The sequence below is a fragment of the Echiichthys vipera genome (assembly GCF_963691815.1).
Source record: "Echiichthys vipera genome assembly, chromosome: 14".
NCBI lineage: Eukaryota > Metazoa > Chordata > Actinopteri > Perciformes > Trachinidae > Echiichthys > Echiichthys vipera.
The window spans coordinates 16413933-16430898 of NC_139839.1; the positions used below are offsets into that span (position 1 = coordinate 16413933).

At 40.9% G+C, this 16966-nt stretch overlaps 1 protein-coding gene across 1 annotated transcript in view; it reads left to right on the forward strand.

The window, feature by feature from the left end:
- Positions 1-9457: 9457 nt before the first annotated feature.
- Positions 9458-16966, forward strand: part of dlg4a (discs, large homolog 4a) — a gene marked incomplete at its 5' end in the record, with an annotated part of 71578 nt that continues 64069 nt past the window's right edge. Inside the window, one exon of the mRNA XM_083926690.1 lies at positions 9458-9487. Coding sequence (XP_083782816.1) covers positions 9458-9487 — 30 coding nt within the window. The remainder of the gene's footprint in view (positions 9488-16966) is intronic.

A 16966-nucleotide genomic window follows, 5' to 3' on the forward strand; every position in this document is an offset into this window, starting at 1 on the left:
ATGGCGTGCGGTTGGCTAGGTGAAGATTGTTAGCCCACTGCTGGCAGCCTTGGAGGAGGCGGCTGCTGCTTCCAGTCAACAAACATGGAGTAAAAGGCCCTGGAACAAGTCCTCAGGAATCATAATATGAATTACTTTGTAGTGAAAATCCAGTGTAGGACCAACTTTAAACTGTGCCCGACAGTTATAAAATCAATCAATCAATCCATCTATCTGAATGAATGTCACATTTAAATGCTAAATGTATTTTATTTCTCACATCCATCCCATCTTTGGTTGCAAAATTCCAGGAATATTAAAGATGGCAAAATTCCATATGAATTTATGGGTTAAAATGGGATTATCTGATCGGACTGTATTTACCATGGTATTTGCATATAGAAACACACTTTTTGCCGTATCATATACGCAAACATAATGAATTAATTTCCCAAATAAATCCATGAATTTGAATTGCAAAAATGTGCCATGTGGTGAGTTAGCTAGCTAATCAGGGAAAGTTACCCTGAGAATGTGAGTGGACAATTAAAACTCCTTGATTAGCATTGCTCAATCAAGCTACATCCTATGGTAACAGCTAGCTTGCAAACACTAGCAGTAATGAGTTATAAACTGTGCACTGTCTTTTAGGCTACTATCTGCTGGTTAACTCATATATAAAAAAATATAACATACAAATATTCACTCCAGCGATATAATCAAAACTTACATGAAATCATGTATTCCTGTGGCCCAGACAGTGCAGTAGTGTGGGCTGCACATGTGATGGGAGAATGCACTGTACATGCAGAAGGCTTTTCATTTTCCCAAATAAGTTCACTATGAAAAGGTACTGTTTTAAAGCAAAATTGTGCAAAATGTCAAACAATACCCAAGCTTAACCTTCCCTGGAAGTGTTCTGGAAATTTTCGGATCCTTTGCAACTCAAATCCCACCTATGTGGGCTTAATTAAAGATTTCTAGCACCCCATCTTTCCACACCAATTTAAATGCTTTCATACCTACACAAGGTTAGATAATCCCATTCAGATTTATATTGCCAAATGTAGCCTACTGTATTTTTCAGAGCATCACACAAACATTAATGGCTTTAGAATTGGAAAAACATCTCCTACTCCTGCTCTGCTACTCAGATTTATATGCCAGTAGGATGAATGTGAGCCATATCATTTCATGCTGCAGTGGACAAGTGAATGTATTAGCAGACTTAGAATCCCCCAGCTGCTTATTAATTAGTAAGCTGTGGGTCGGTGGGAATAATCAGCAGGGGTAGGTTACTCCGAGGTAGCGAGCTATAGGCTAGTGTTAGTCAGGGAGGTAACTTGTTCACTGTGTTTCTGGTGTTGCTTTATCAGTGGACCAAATGCCATTTCACCAGGTTGTCAGCATGCACTGACAAGTGGTGGTGAAGTGGCTAATCATACAGTGTGCAAGAGTGAGGTAGTTAATTAAAATGTGCTGTTTACTGAGCTGTCTATCTGGCTGCAAACGGTGAATAAATGTTTAATTTATTTTGCCTTTTTTGTATGTTTGTATTTGATGGATTTGACACCTAGACGTAATCAGCAAGGAGCTTAATACTTAAATGATACTTCGAGTGATTTTCAGCATGTATTAGTCATGGTGCTGGCATTTGTATAACACCCACAACTGGGAGGGTGTGAGTTTCTTTTTATCTCCGCCTGGTGGTATGACAGCGCAGGATGACTTCAGAGCAGCATTTTGGATGGTCGGGCAATTTACTTCCATTATGGAATAGTTTCCATTGTATAACAGTGTGAAAGCCGTGGAGCCACAGCTGAGGAAATGCAACAAAGAGATGACGCTCTGGCTGCCACTCATGCCCACCTAGCAGTACTGTAGCATCAGTGCTAGGCTATCCATGAGGATGAAGACTTACTTTTAGTCAGAGTGTAACCAATTCAACAAGATGATAGTGAAGTGCTTTGCACAATCACAGCTCAACACGTGATTGGATGATTTGGTTCACACGCACGTCACCGTCACTTTGTGAGAAGTACACAATGTTAAGCAATGTTAACAGCTTTTACCGGTATAAATAGTAAAAAGAAAAAGAATCAAAAGAATTGGATTATTCACAGGTGACTCATCACTCATGTGCTAAGCATGCTGGTACATGTAGGCACTGTGAGACAAGCTCTCTGAGCTGGAGAGCAATCATTTCTCTGTCTGTGTGAGCAGCAAAGAGACAGTTATACAGCACCCTTTAAGACTGAAAAGACCAATGGCACAGTCTGTATGCCGTCCATATAATAAGCAGCAATATATTCCTTTAACCGTCAACTTTTAAGGCCCTGACAACTAATTTTCTCAATTAGCTTCTGACTGTGAGCAATGGGGACCTGCATGAATATTTTTTTTTTTTCTTTCAGTGCTCTTCACATGGGTTTGAGGTGGGTGAGGGTGAGAAATTGGTGATATGACGCATCTCTATGCACCAATCAGGATTTAGCAGGATCCACACAGATAAAGGAGAGATAAGAGTGTTAAAATATACTTATTTTCCCCTACAATGTATACATATTGCACATGTAGTAATGAATGTTTGTTGTATGTGAGAAATATTTAGGTTTGAAAGCACATTATCAGGTGCTTCAACCAAAGCGCCAACCTGGGATGTGACTCATCCTCTACACATCATATGGCCTTTTTCAAAATGTCAAAAGCAGCAGACAAAGACATGAGGGTGATGTGTTTGTAAAGACCTGCGAGTAAAGCATACAGGTAGCATAATCAGATAAAAATGCAGTTTGGTTGGATGAGTACATGATTATATGCTTTGGCTACCATTTTCACTTCCTGTTGAACTTCACCAAATAATAATAATGATTATAATAGTACTACTAATAATATTTATACACTTTGTTTCTATCTTACAAAGGGTTTCCCAGAAAAACAGAAACTAAAACCAAAAACAACAGAAAATGACAACAGAGACAGTGGAGTCATGAAAACATAAACACCGAGGATAAAAGAAATATATATATTAAAGGCGAAGAAGGAGTGATGATGAAACCTAGCAGCAAATTAAATATTCATAAATGATTTTTTTATAAAAGAAAGCTTGGCGAGTCGGATCTCAGTAGACAGAGAGTTCCAAAGTCTTGGTAGCAAAGCCCCACTCACCTGTGGTCACCTGCCAGGGACAACCAACAGAGCTCCACCCACTGATCCAAGGTGGAAAATAATCAATACAGGCAGCCAGTGTAGGTTAACTAGCACAGGAGAATTGTATTCATATTTCTTGATGCCTGTTAAAATTCAGGTGGCAGTGTTCTGCACCAATTAGAGACGGTGAAAGGTACAATTGCTGCTAGCAACACAGCTTCATTGATATGGCTCCTCAGCTTCATATTTTTAGTGAGGGGTTCAAGCTTTGGACCAGTGACTATGATCTCAGTTTTGTCATCATTCAATTTTAAAACTTTTTTTGACATCCAGGATTTGACATTGTGGAGGCAAAGAAGGAGGATATCTAGGCTGCTGCAGTTAATGGACTGGAGAGGGACATATAACTGTGTGTCATCCGCAAAACAGTAGTGGGGGACACCATGGTTCTGGATGAAGTGGCTGAAAGGAAGCATTTATATGGAAAACAACAGTGGGTCGCGATACAAGCGGCCGAAATGGGTTTTCTCAGGAGGGTGGCTGGAGTCTCCCTTAGAGATAGGGTGAGAAGTTCAGCCATCCATGAGGAACTCGGAGTAGAGCCGCTGCTCCTTTGCGTTAAAAGGTGCCAGTTGAGGTGGTTCGGGCATCTGGTAAGGATGCTCCCTGGGCGCCTCCCTAGGGAGGTGTTCTAGGCACGTCCAGCTGGGAGGAGGCCTCGGGGAAGACCCAGGACTAGGTGGAGAGATTATATCTCCACACTGGCCTGGGAATGCCTCGGGATCCCCCAGTTAGAGCTGGTTAATGTGGCCCAGGAAAGGGAAGTTTGAGGTCCCCTGCTAGAGCTGCTGCCCCCGCGACCCGACCCCGGATAAGCGGTCCCTTCAGCATGCAGGTGAGCGACTTCTTTCATAATTTGTGAAAAGGTTAATAGATAGTTTGCACACACAGTCATTGTGGATCAACTTAATACAAAATAAATCACTGGCACAGTGCTGCAGGAGCCATATCAATGAAGCTGTGTTGCCATGAGCAGCTTACAAAACCCAAAAGCCCACTTCTACGCATGTAAAAGCAATCTGGAGAAATAATATTCCTTAATGTCTCTGAGAAACAAATGTTACATACATCAGCCAAATAGGTAAGCATCTGCCTTGGGACACACAAAAATCCCAGAATGCAAACTGCAGTCTGTTTCCTGAGGAGCTAACACATCGTGCGCATCACCTGCACTAACAATAGTTTACTCCAGGGAAGCTGCAGTGACATCCATGCTGCAGGCAGGCCCGGCTAGCGGCTTGCAGAATCTTGCTCGCAGTGATCACCCTAAACAACACTAAAAAAAGTGGCAATTATCTGAGCGAGTGTGCAGACACCTGTGGGTGTCTCTTGGCCTTGACAACTCAGGAATGGTCTCGCGGTTTTTATGCCAGCTGAATATTTTTGAACCAGGGAAAGGGAGATTCTGCTAAGTAGACGCCAACAAGATTAATATATGAATAATATTCAAAGCAATTCATGGTAAATGCCTGCATTACTTAACGGAAACAAACACGTCTTTAAGCGTTCTTGATTACAATATTTGATATTTTGAGTCAACACTTCTTTCAGTATGTATTATTTCAAGACAAACTGAAAAGTTATCAGTGCATGGTAATATGGTAATTCGAATAAAGCTTAAGCTAAATCTGGCAACATTTCAGTCTGCAGCCCCGTGATCTGATGTTCTACTTGGGTTTAGCCTTGTTAGATGACCAGTCTTTGTCCTTGACCTATATATTGGTCAGAGGCATACCATAGAGCCAAAAGAATATAGTGTTTAAGAAAAGCAGCACAGGAGGATGGAGGCAACATACTTATGGGTAAGTGCTCTTCAAATCTTGGCAGGAATTATCATAATGGAGGTTTGTGAATGTACATCAATGGAAATGCTCTCAGTGCTCGGGTTTCTCCATAGGGAGGTTTTTCTCTTTGCTACTCCTAGCATGATATATTTTTAACAGCATGCGTAAGTGTGTGGCTGTGTGTGGGTGTTGTAGGGGCGATGGAAGGTTTGTGTTTTTCATACACTTTTATCATCAATATTATGCTGCATTTCCGTAACTGATTCTTTTGACAGTTATTAAAGCTCATAGTGTGCACAAGAAGAATCATAACTTGTGTTGCAAGTAAGCGCAGAGCTCCTTGCTCACTTGAGAGCAGTATTATATATTTGTGTATACAGGTCAGCCATATTAGGATCCTCTTCTGTGAGAAAACATGCTACGTACAGAATATGGCCCATAAATCATATAATTCCCTTTAAAATGAATAAAAAGTCCTACTTTGAAATGTACATAATCAGCTGTCACTAGATTACGTCACACACATGCTGACACACATACTACATCAATTACTAATGCATTAATATAAGTATGATTTGCTCCCAGGTTCCCACTAAAATATTTACATAGGCATAAAATGTTCCTGAATTAATATCTGAAATACACAAAAAATGTTTTCACTTTCATATATCGACTGTTTTGCTCTTTTTTTAATTTACATTTTGCTCTGCTTGTGCGAAAGATATTTTAGTTTATATGTGGAAGATGAAGCTGTCAAAAGTCAGATATGCAGGGCACATCAAGTGCTGCTGTACAATTACTTCATGTCATCACAGATGTGATATAGATAAATTTAATTATCTGTAACCTTTACAGGCAATTTTGCTCCCTGTGATCATATCCTATCGTATCCTGTTCATACTGGCCATGAAGAGATTCCTTCCTAATGCGATTTCAATGTTAGTGATGCGGGACAAAAATACACCACAGAGTTGATGTGAAGTTAATTTGAGGGTTGAGCAGTCTGAACGAGACAAGTAAAGTGTGTCTTCCTGTTCTTGAAATTCCCTCTTTGTGTTACCATCCCTGCACTGCAGCTCAGTAACGAAACACTGGAGATGTACATTTGATTTGATTAACTCAGACTGCTGAGGCCTCATATTAACTTGACATACTCTTTGGAATATAAGTAAACGAAATGACCAAATGAGGACTGTGGATTTTGTCCCTCATTACGTCCAGTATTAATATGAAGAAAGATTACAGCAAGACTGTTTCAATGTACATATGGGCATGCATGTTTTGTTATGAGACATAAAACATTTCATTTAATAACATGTGAATCATTTTAAGGAAAATATCAAACTAAGCTAGCAATTCAGACAAAAGGAGCAGATGTAAGACAAGCCCTTGGACTCGGAATTGATGATTATAGCCTGACCAGAACTGGATTTTGGAGGCCCATACTGATTTTGATACTTGGGAGTTTAAAAATAACAATATACCGGCCAGTGGTAATGTTTTTATCATAAGCAACTATCTTGATACAGATCCCTTTGATTTTTTTATTTTTAAATCAACATGTCAGTGCTCTCCGGTGGACAAACATTAAAGTGGCGCCATTCCTTAAAGCTAGTTTGCCATTTATTGTTACACTTATCGGCCTACATACACCAACATAGATATAAACATAAGCTGACATCGATCAGTTCATCAACACAAAAGATAATCGGCAATCGTAGTAACTGTATTGTAGTAAGTGATTTTTCATGCAAAAATGGCAGGAAAAACTGTTTTCAACTTCTTAATTATGGAGATTTACTGTGTTTCTCTTTGTTATGATACCAAAATGAATATATTTGGGTTTGGAATCAACATACCAAAACATTTAAAAACATTACCTTGGATTAGGGGACTAGGACGCACATTTTGTATTATTTTCTGACATTTTATCAACCAAACGATTAATTGAGAAAATAGTCGGCAGATTAATCAGTAATGAAATAAGCAGTTGCATCCCTTGCTGACACCGGCCGATTTATCTGTCTAGCTCTTCTTGTGATGGGTATTTGACCTCATTGGAATAAAAATAATCAATAGTTGCAGCCCTAAATCTTTTTCAAATAAATGTTTCAGCAAAAACACAATGAAAAAGACACAGTTTGGTGTTCCTTTGAATGGTGCACTGCAAAGCCACTTGAAGGAACATTAAATTACTACTTCAAGGCTCGTGATTGCCACTAGAATAATATTGACTGTGGTCTACACTGCAAGCAAATAAAGAACTGACAATGAAATCTGATTTCATCTTTGAAAAATATGCTTTGAGATGCTCACAGTGTACTCCAGACACATGGCACGTGTTCAATATGACTTTAGTTGTTTATTTATTCTATTCTTTATCTGTTTAAAAGTACAAAATATTCACATTCTAACCTCTAGTTTCCTGAGAAATAAACATTTCTGGTCCTGTTAACAGATTTGCTGCTATCACGTTATCTTTTCTCTTTATTTATTAATACAAATGGACAAAAGTACTCTCTTAAAAGATCATTCTTCTCAGAAAAATCTTGGTTGAAGTCCTTTAGTCTTGAAATGTATAATAAATAGAGTTGTCAGAAGGTATTAAGGGTTGAAGTTATAAATGTTATATGATGACAGTGAAATATTGCTTAAACTACCTCTGCTGGAATCCCGCTGTTAATCTCTAATCTGTCTTATCAAGCTATTGTCTAGCTTCTACCAAGTTATGTCTGTAGTTAACCAAATGCCGGGAAGAGAAAAAACGTATCTGAGCAGATTAACAGGTATGTAATTGAGTGGAAGTGGAGTAATTAAGGTAGCCCACCCTTGCATTTAATTACAGAGCTTTACACTTGTGAAACTGAGAGTGTATTTATAACCGTGGCCATCTGTAGGAAGTGGCCATCTGTGGGTGTAAGTGCCTGTTTGTTGTATTGCACTGTACATTTCGATCAAAGCCTGTACTTTTCACCCCGGGGAATAAATGTGTTCATCATTTAGAATTGCTTTATTGCTGCACCATTGCTCTGGCATTGTGGGGAGCTGGAAAGTAGGGATGAGGTGGGGTGAGGGGTGGATTCGTACAATTATAGAACTGATGATGCAAAGACACTGAAGAGCACATTCCTCCCCTTTTACACAACGCTGAGTGGTACGGTCCACAGTCTTAAAGGTAGAGTGTACAACAGAGACGAGTGTATACATTTTTACACTGTTTCCTTTAAGCTAAAAACAATAGTTAGCACGATCATACAAGTAATCACATAATAATTCAATGTAAATCATTTCTGGGAGTTTGATGTTTCAACGTGTGTTGAATCATGGAGAAATGTAGTAATAGTTAATGTTCAAATAATAAATCGATCATTTCTGGTGATTACTTAATCAAATATGATTGTCCTTCATGGTTATTTATATATATTATTCATATATTATTTTTAATTATGTAAAATTTGTGGACATACACACACCTTGACACAAATACACAAACATACACACACACCAACATACAGATTTCGATGCACAGGTGTGTAAATCCAATGCAGACTTCCTCACTCATACCTCAGCACTACACCGGTGACCATATGACAACAAGCCTTTCTATTGCCATGGCAACAACTGCACCATTGCTAAGGCAGCTGCAGAGTGCTACAACAAGCAGAAAAACCTTCATGCTTTCTCTATCTCATTATATCTTCCCAGTTAATTCTTTTTTTGTGTGATTTGGTCTTCTTTAAGTCGCTCTCGCGTTGCATCTTGTTTTCTTTTTTTGTGATGCATATGTAATTCACACTCTCCTCCTCAACACATTTTCTTTCGGTCTAATTCCTTCTGTCTTCACACACATACACACACACACACACGCACTCACCCACTCTCCCTCTCCTTTTCTCTCTCCTTCACTGTCCCCTCCCTCTGTTCTTCCTCTCCATTCTCTGCTGTTTCGCTGTCTTATTCTCTGTTTCTCTTTTTCCCTCTTTCCAATGTGAACCTCCCTCCCCCATTTTTTTAATCCCCACCACCTCTGCTTTCCATCTTCATTCTCCCCCTTCCTCCATCTCTTTTTCAAATTCACCCCCTCTTTTCTCTTTCTTTTCCGCCGCTTCTCCCTTGCCTCGGAAAAGAAAAAGCAGATATACTCTCACCTTCTACCCACCCTTTCTCCTCTCTTTCTCTCTCTCATACTAAATTCTGAGACCACCCTCTCTCCTATCCTCTCTCTTTCTTTGCTCACTCTCTCTATTTCCCTGTGGCCCTCCCCCTCCCTTTTCACATTTCCCCCTCCCTCCATCCTCTCTTTCCCTCGCTGGTTCAGTTAGTCAAAGAACAGATTCACGGAAGGAGAGAAAAGGGGGGAAAGGCAGGACGAGAGTGAGAGTGCAGGAGTGGGGCAGGCTGGGGAGAGGGGTGTGGGGTCTCAGCCCTCTGTCGTGGGGGGTTGGGGGGGTTGAGATACACCCCAATATTTTGTTCTAAGTACCATGGACTGCCTCTGCATTGTGACTACAAAGGTAAGCCTATCTGCTGTTCCTTACTTTAGCTCTGTGTGTGTGTGTGTGTGTGTGTGTGTGTGTGTGTGTGTGTGTGTGTGTGTGTGTGTGTGTGTGTGTGTGTGTGTGTGTGTGTGTGTGTGTGTGTGTGAGAGAGAGAGAGCAAGAGAGAGAAAGAGTGAAAGGTGACAACTGTATGTGAACACAGAGAAGAAGGCACTTATCTTTCTGTCATCTTCGAATTCTGAAAAAATATTCTTCTTCTGTAAGACATAAAAATATTTCTGTCTATTATTTATAAATATATATATATATATATATATATATATATATATTTATATGTCAGAAAAAGGTATGCTAGGGTACCTAAGTGTTGTATAGAAGGGGTATAGAGGGATTTTCCCTCTCTAGATGACCCTCTCTCCCACTCTCCCTGCATCTCCTACTCTTTGTCATGCTTTTTGAGTGTATAAACAGGCTGACCTGCGTGGATGTAGTAAAAGCAGGAGAGAACCGGTGCTTGGGTTGCTTGTGCAGGGCTTTGTGTCATGCTGGAGCTGCAGAATATATCAGGGAGAGTCCATGGGAGGGCATCCTGCATGCTAATCTGCTCATATTTCCGGCCGCTTTATCTTAACCTCGACCGTAGGCACATGTTAGAGCTACCCGCTGTGCATCTGCACACATCTGCCTCTTTACACACAGGATACGAGCGATGTGTTATATCATACACATGCGCTCAACGTCAGCACTCAGCATGTCGTTCCATGGAGGCAGTTCTGGTCATGGAATTGGTGAATAAAATGAAAAATGAAGGCGCTTTAATGAAGTCAGACTCAAGACACACTCTGGGGTCAGACCCTGTTTATTCAGACAGCTACAATCTGCTTCAGACCTTCAAAAACCCTGGTGGACATACAGATTCAAAAACAGGTGAACAATAATCTGTAGCAGCTGCACCTGAATGCAGTTTCTGGCAGGAAGTGATGACAAAAAGTGGGGAAATACACACTCAAACACACACACACACACAGACACTCTTACAGCTGTGTGACGTGGGGATCATTTGAAATTTCACTTGGACTAAGTGTATGTACAACAGTATCGAGTTCAGATGTATTACATGAATGTGTGCTTAACTGTGGCACATTACATTCATTTGCTTATCAACCTCGCAGTTTCCTTGGCAACAGAGATTATTGGTCAGTTAAACATAAATAGGAAGGTGCAGTCAGATGAGCAGGGAGACAGAATTTTACGTTTTATGTTAAAGAAAATTTTATACAATATCTGTTGATAAGATATAAAAAATAAAAGCAAAAACTTCATTTCACATCTTCCGCTAAACGAGCTAACTCCCAAGCTGATGAGCGGCTGTTGGTGCTACAAGCCTATTTTTGTTACCTAACAAGATGCAGTGTGACAAATGCTGTGTGAGAAAAAAAAGAAACACAAATTAAAATGTCGAGGTATCTCTCTGTAAGCCTGGAACATCCGTCCCTAATGCATCTTATTCGCTTTGAGTGTGACTCACTGAGTTACTGTAGCGAGGGGGAAAAAAGCACTATAAGTGAAAGACCAGTGGATATTTCACCAAACTGGTTCCAGAAACCTGCGTCTCCAAAGTGTGAAAAAAATTACTGTAAAGCTGGCAAAGAAAGAAACTTAGCAATTGTGAGCCAGATGGTCATTGGATTAAAAGGGAAAGTTAGTGCACAAAAGTGGGGCTGCAGGACATATGTAAAATATGCGATAACGCGGAATATCGTGCTTAACAATATTACTTGCAATAAATAAAACAGATATTAGAGTCAACTCAGTTCTGCCTTTCTGTTTGTTTTAGTTATACCCCTAAAATACAACACATTGCTTGTTTGATATAAGGAAAACTGAAATGATTTTCAACATTATTTTATCAAACAAACTTAACATTAAACTGAACACAAAAGGCACCAATAAAAAAAGATACATGATAGATACATTTTAAAGTTCAGTTTTCGACTGATACTCTCTTTCAGCTAACTCAAAAAATAGCCAAGGTCGCAAGGTGTCAGAGTCTTTCAAAATGTGTATATTATGCAGGTTGATATTGTGATAATGAAAAAAACAACCACAATTTATTGTGCAGCCCTATAGCAAAGTAGATCCACCAATGTGATCTTTGAATGATACTGCAGCGGCTACATGTGGCTACATGTGGCTACATCACCAACATTATATAAACTGGATACCCACAAGAGAATTGGACAGCCACTTGTCTTACCAGTGTGCAAATTTAACTCAGATTTGCCAAAAAAATTGGTGTGTTCCTTTGAATTTGTTATTAAACTTTAATGGAGGCTGGCTGCAATGCAGGTGAGGAGTGTGGCTTGCCATCATGTGGCAGATGATGTGTGAGCAGCTCCCTGGGTGAGCTCTCCCCCGACACCCACATACTGGAGAGCAGGTTACGAACAATGCTGCTTCCCCGTGAAGGCCTGTGCAACAAAGTTTTGCTGTGTGGGAGAAGCCGCAGTAAGCTAGTGAGTGACAAATATCGGATAACATTGGGTACAGCACACCAAGTTAAAGCACCACTGTGCTCAATGCTGCTTTAAGTCGGAAGAATATTAGCTCGGACGATACATTACAAGCTTCTTCCTAGATTTTAATGGCAACCCCAGTGAGCCCCTGTGGTTTTTGTTGGGGAATTCACCTAAACCTAGAATCTAAAATGAGATAGCAATAAATTGACCTCCTTTCATAGCAACAGAGGCAGCATTAGTGCAATTATGTGACGGAAAATAAAGAGAACTTAAAGCTATTCTTACCTTTCTTGCATGTCTCACAGCGCTTCCCTCCAAAGTCCCAACCTCTTCCCCCTGCCTAACCTCCTCCCCCGACACATGCGGTGAAAGTGGAATGCTGTTTTCCAGTGCCATGGGAACTGCAAGGTTTCGGACCTCCAACTAAGCAAAGTGCACTAGAATGCCTGTCTAAGTGGAACCTCCTACTATCGAATTTAAGATCGATCACTGTTTTAATCCCAGGGATCGTTTGGTTTAACGCTTTTAATTGAAGCAAAACTTTGGGGTCGATGATGAATAAACAAAATCCCGTACTGGGGTGAGAGCTATGTGGCGTGGGACTTTTTTTCAGTACATTTAAATATATTTTATTTATTAGAGAGAGAGAGAGAGCGAAAAGAGACATTTTCTTTGATAATAACATTATATTACTGCAGGCTGCCTTCCCAACAAACAGTGACAAACAGTGACAGCTAATCATATGAATGGGCCTGTGAATGTTCTCATTCGTCCAGGTCATCGTTATCCTCAAAGCAATTTCAGTCAAAAACAACTGGACTGGTTGTTTGTCTAGGAAGACGTTTCACCTCTCATCCAAGAGGCTTCATCAGTTCATGTACGCATCTGACCAGGCTGGGACTGGTCCAACTAACTGGTGTGAGATCCAGGTATTTAACCTCTCACAAGGCCGATGATGTCACTGAAACCCTTTGTGCTCCAAGTGCCCACGCCCGTCGTTAGAGTGACAGTCGGTGGTGGGCAGTTGGTTTCGACGTCGTTAGTGCTCTATTGAGTCTGAACGACAGTCGTTGGGGTCACCCGGGCCATGTGTGAACAGTTGTCCTTTGAGGTTAGATTGTTGAATCTCCTGGGAAGGGATGAAAGGGCGGCATTGTAAATTGATTTTCAACAAACACTGCATCCCTGTGTATTTCAAACCCGGTAACACACTCAGACAGAGACTAGTACATCCGAAGGACAGAACACCACACCACCACAAAAGCAACCTGGTTTATGCTGTCCAATGCAACGAGGAATGCAAAGATCTTTACATTGGAGAAACAAAACAACCACTGCATAAACGCATGGCCCAACACAGGAGAGCTAACTCCTCAGGCCTGGACTCGGCTGTCCACTTACACCTCAAGGAGAAAGCCCACTCCTTTGATGACAGCAATGTCCAAATCTTGGACAGAGAGGACAGATGGTTTGAAAGAGGAGTAAAAGAAGCCATCTATGTAAAAGTGGAGAAACCATCGCTAAACAGAGGAGGGGGTCTGAGACACCACTTATCTCCAATTTACAATGCCGCCCTTTCATCCCTTCCCAGGAGATTCAACAATCTAACCTCAAAGGACAACTGTTCACACATGGCCCGGGTGACCCCAACGACTGTCGTTCAGACTCAATAGAGCACTAACGACGTCGAAACCAACTGCCCACCACCGACTGTCACTCTAACGACGGGCGTGGGCACTTGGAGCACAAAGGGTTTCAGTGACATCATCGGCCTTGTGAGAGGTTAAATACCTGGATCTCACACCAGTTAGTTGGACCAGTCCCAGCCTGGTCAGATGCGTACATGAACTGATGAAGCCTCTTGGATGAGAGGTGAAACGTCTTCCTAGACAAACAACCAGTCCAGTTGTTTTTGACTGAAATTGCTTTGAGGGAATCATATGAATGGGTCCGCCGTCTCACTTGCACAAGACGACAACTACCAAGAATATCGATGTTTGGTTTGGCAGGTGAGAGGGGCGGCCCATCCCTCCAATAGCTATGCCTGCCCCTCCAAGTCAATGGTAGGGGAAATACTGCATTTGTCTCCTGGGTGAAAGTCCTGTGTTTGTTTTACCTATCCACCACCCCGACCTTCTCTCTAGACTGATTTTGTAGCAGCGGATGGGTTTACAGTTGAAAGCCTGGTGCCTCTAAAACAGATGCTAAAGGCCACCTTGTGCATCAGAATTAAATAGTGAGGGGCATGACAAAGTGTCAGTGTTTTTGCACACTGGGAATGAGAGCCATCTGGTATAATTTGAATAGGATTTTTTTGTCCTCAAAGTCCATACAATTAGACAAGTATTTATTTTAGTAAAGTAAAGTAAGTAAGATTGCCTTTTATCTCCTACAGAGATGATATGTGGGTCATAATAATTTGTCTGTATGTTGTAAAATGACATTAACCCTTTGACAATCAGCGTTTAGGTGAAACTAACTCAGAAAACAGTCCAAGAAATACTGAGCTTGTGTCAGGTCAAGGCTGATGTAGATCAGAAGCTATTCTAAAGCAACCTGTCTTGATCATTTAATAATTTCATCCAATTTCTAACAGACACAAACACTCCAAGTTTTTCATACCAGATAGGGCTGGTTAATAAGAAGATGTGTATTGTAAAAAAGACCTAAGACCTAAACCCTGTCTATCATATATATTTTTCAATATAATTTTTATTGCATCATTGGACAAACAGCGGCACTGCGTTACAGCAATATTTAAGTAATTTGGACAACACTTGGCATTCTGATCCTTGGACGTTATGTTCATTTTGCACTGAGGTTCTTAATAAAATGAGAAAATACTCATGTAGTTTTTAATTGGTCAAGTATTTAATTCACACAGACATATACAAAAATAGGCGTTACCAGATAGCTCTTTCATATACACTATTTATTCATTGAATGACTGGAAAACATGCTTTATCATGAAATATATTGTTAGCGAGAAATGAAATTACCTTTATACAGATATCCATCAGGCCATATCGTACCTGGTACCAGGTAATACATTCACATTTCAAGTCTCCTGAGTGTTGATTGAGTTATGTAATTTTTTGCTCCTTCTTACATGCACATATCTGGAAAAAAAATAATAAATAGCAACATATGTCATTACAGTGTCATTACATAACACTAAGAACTGGAATATTAGGGCGTATCAGCTTGATGAGACGTCACAGGATTTATATTTGGTTGCTTGACAATACCTTGAACTCTCCCTCCCAGCGTGGCACTGAGTCAGAGAAGGACGGTTTGATGTTTGAGAGGCAAGAACAAAGACGGTGTACACAGAAAACAGGATTTAAGCAACTTCTCTTAAAGCTATCACAATGTCTGATAGAAAATGATTGCAATAAAAAATCAATTATGTATCTCCTGTGTGGAAAGGAGGACACTGCTAACTCTTACTGCCTTCCTCCTGCTTTGCCTGTCTTACACTCCTTTGATTATCACTCCTCTCCCTGTTGTCACCCTCGTTCCACTTCTCTGCTCTCACATTTCCAATTTCACAATTTTTTGTCCTCTCTGCCTCCTTCACCTCTGTAATCTCTTACTCAGTCATCCTCTCTTCCAGCCTCCTCTTTCCTTTATCTCATTTTACCTCCTTTTCCCCCTTCTGCTTACTCTCCTTTCCTGCTCTCTCTAGCATACCTCCTGCTCTCCTCTTCAGCACTTTCGAGGCTTCCCTAGTTAGTGCTCCTTCAAATAAATTATACATTTGACAGGATGTAGTCAAAGTCAGCAGCTTCGTGTGCATATTATTGGCATCATGCATCGCTTCATGCTCTAACATGGACATCTTCTTCCCTGAATGGGTTTCAGCACTCACATTTGTAATTATTTTGCTGCCAGCTGTTCTTATGGTTCAATATATATGAATATTTATATCGTGTATGTATGTGTGTGTGTGTGTATGTGTGTGTGTGTGTGTGTGTGTGTGTGTGTGTGTGTGTGTGCATGCATACAGGGATGAGAAGCTTATGGCTGTGCGTCTTGCTCTAGTCCTAAGAGTCTCCAAAATGGAGTTAAGCTAAACCCTCCGCTCACAAATCAAACAGCGTCTCCTTAGCATTCATTCGGCTCGTCCACAATTCTGCTCATCCTCACAAGTGCCCATTCACTGTACAGTGTGGTGTGTGTCTGTATGATTGTGTGACAGTACAGTGTGCTGTGGGTTAGGATTAGTGATCCAGTGGAGAGCTCATATGATCTTCGCTCAAGGGCACGAGCTGAGGCCTTTGTATGCAGTCACAGAGACACTGATCCTGCCAAGTTGCTCCCAGGGCACAATGAGCGAAGCGGGGCATGCCCTGGTGCAAGTCTGATGCCACGACTGCACAGCGCAGAGGTTCTCCGTTGTCCGAGAAAGACAGCAGAATCAAGGGGGTGGTGAAGATGAACATGTTGTTTTTCTCCTTCTTGGTTTCTTTATCATCACCACTGCTTAAATGACAGCTTTCTCTTGCGCTCATGAAGGAATAATGCACATTTCTGTGGTCAGCTACGGTTTTGTTCCGTCCTTTAAGTACATATTGCACCACTCACCCACACATTCAACCGCTTTCCCGAAAGAAAGCCACACACCTACATCGACAGACAGAACTCGCACTCAAACAGCAGAGCATCCTGCTCCAGTGCAAGTGGCTTCTGCACGGCGAAATTTAACTGCAGCATTGCTCAAGCTAGAAAAGGGTGCAAGTGTATGTCTTAGAAAACTTGTCAGGTTTAATTTAACAGGGTGTAGAGGCTGGCTGTATGAAGACAATTCTTACAGCAGGTGCTAAATTCAAGCAGCGGCAACTGTGAATGGTGTTGTTGCAGAAATCGAACACTAGATAACTAGCATCTTTTATCAACGCTGTCTTGACTCGAAACATCAAATCAAACACATTGTTTCACCTTAGGAGCTTCTCTTTGTCAAATGCACACAACA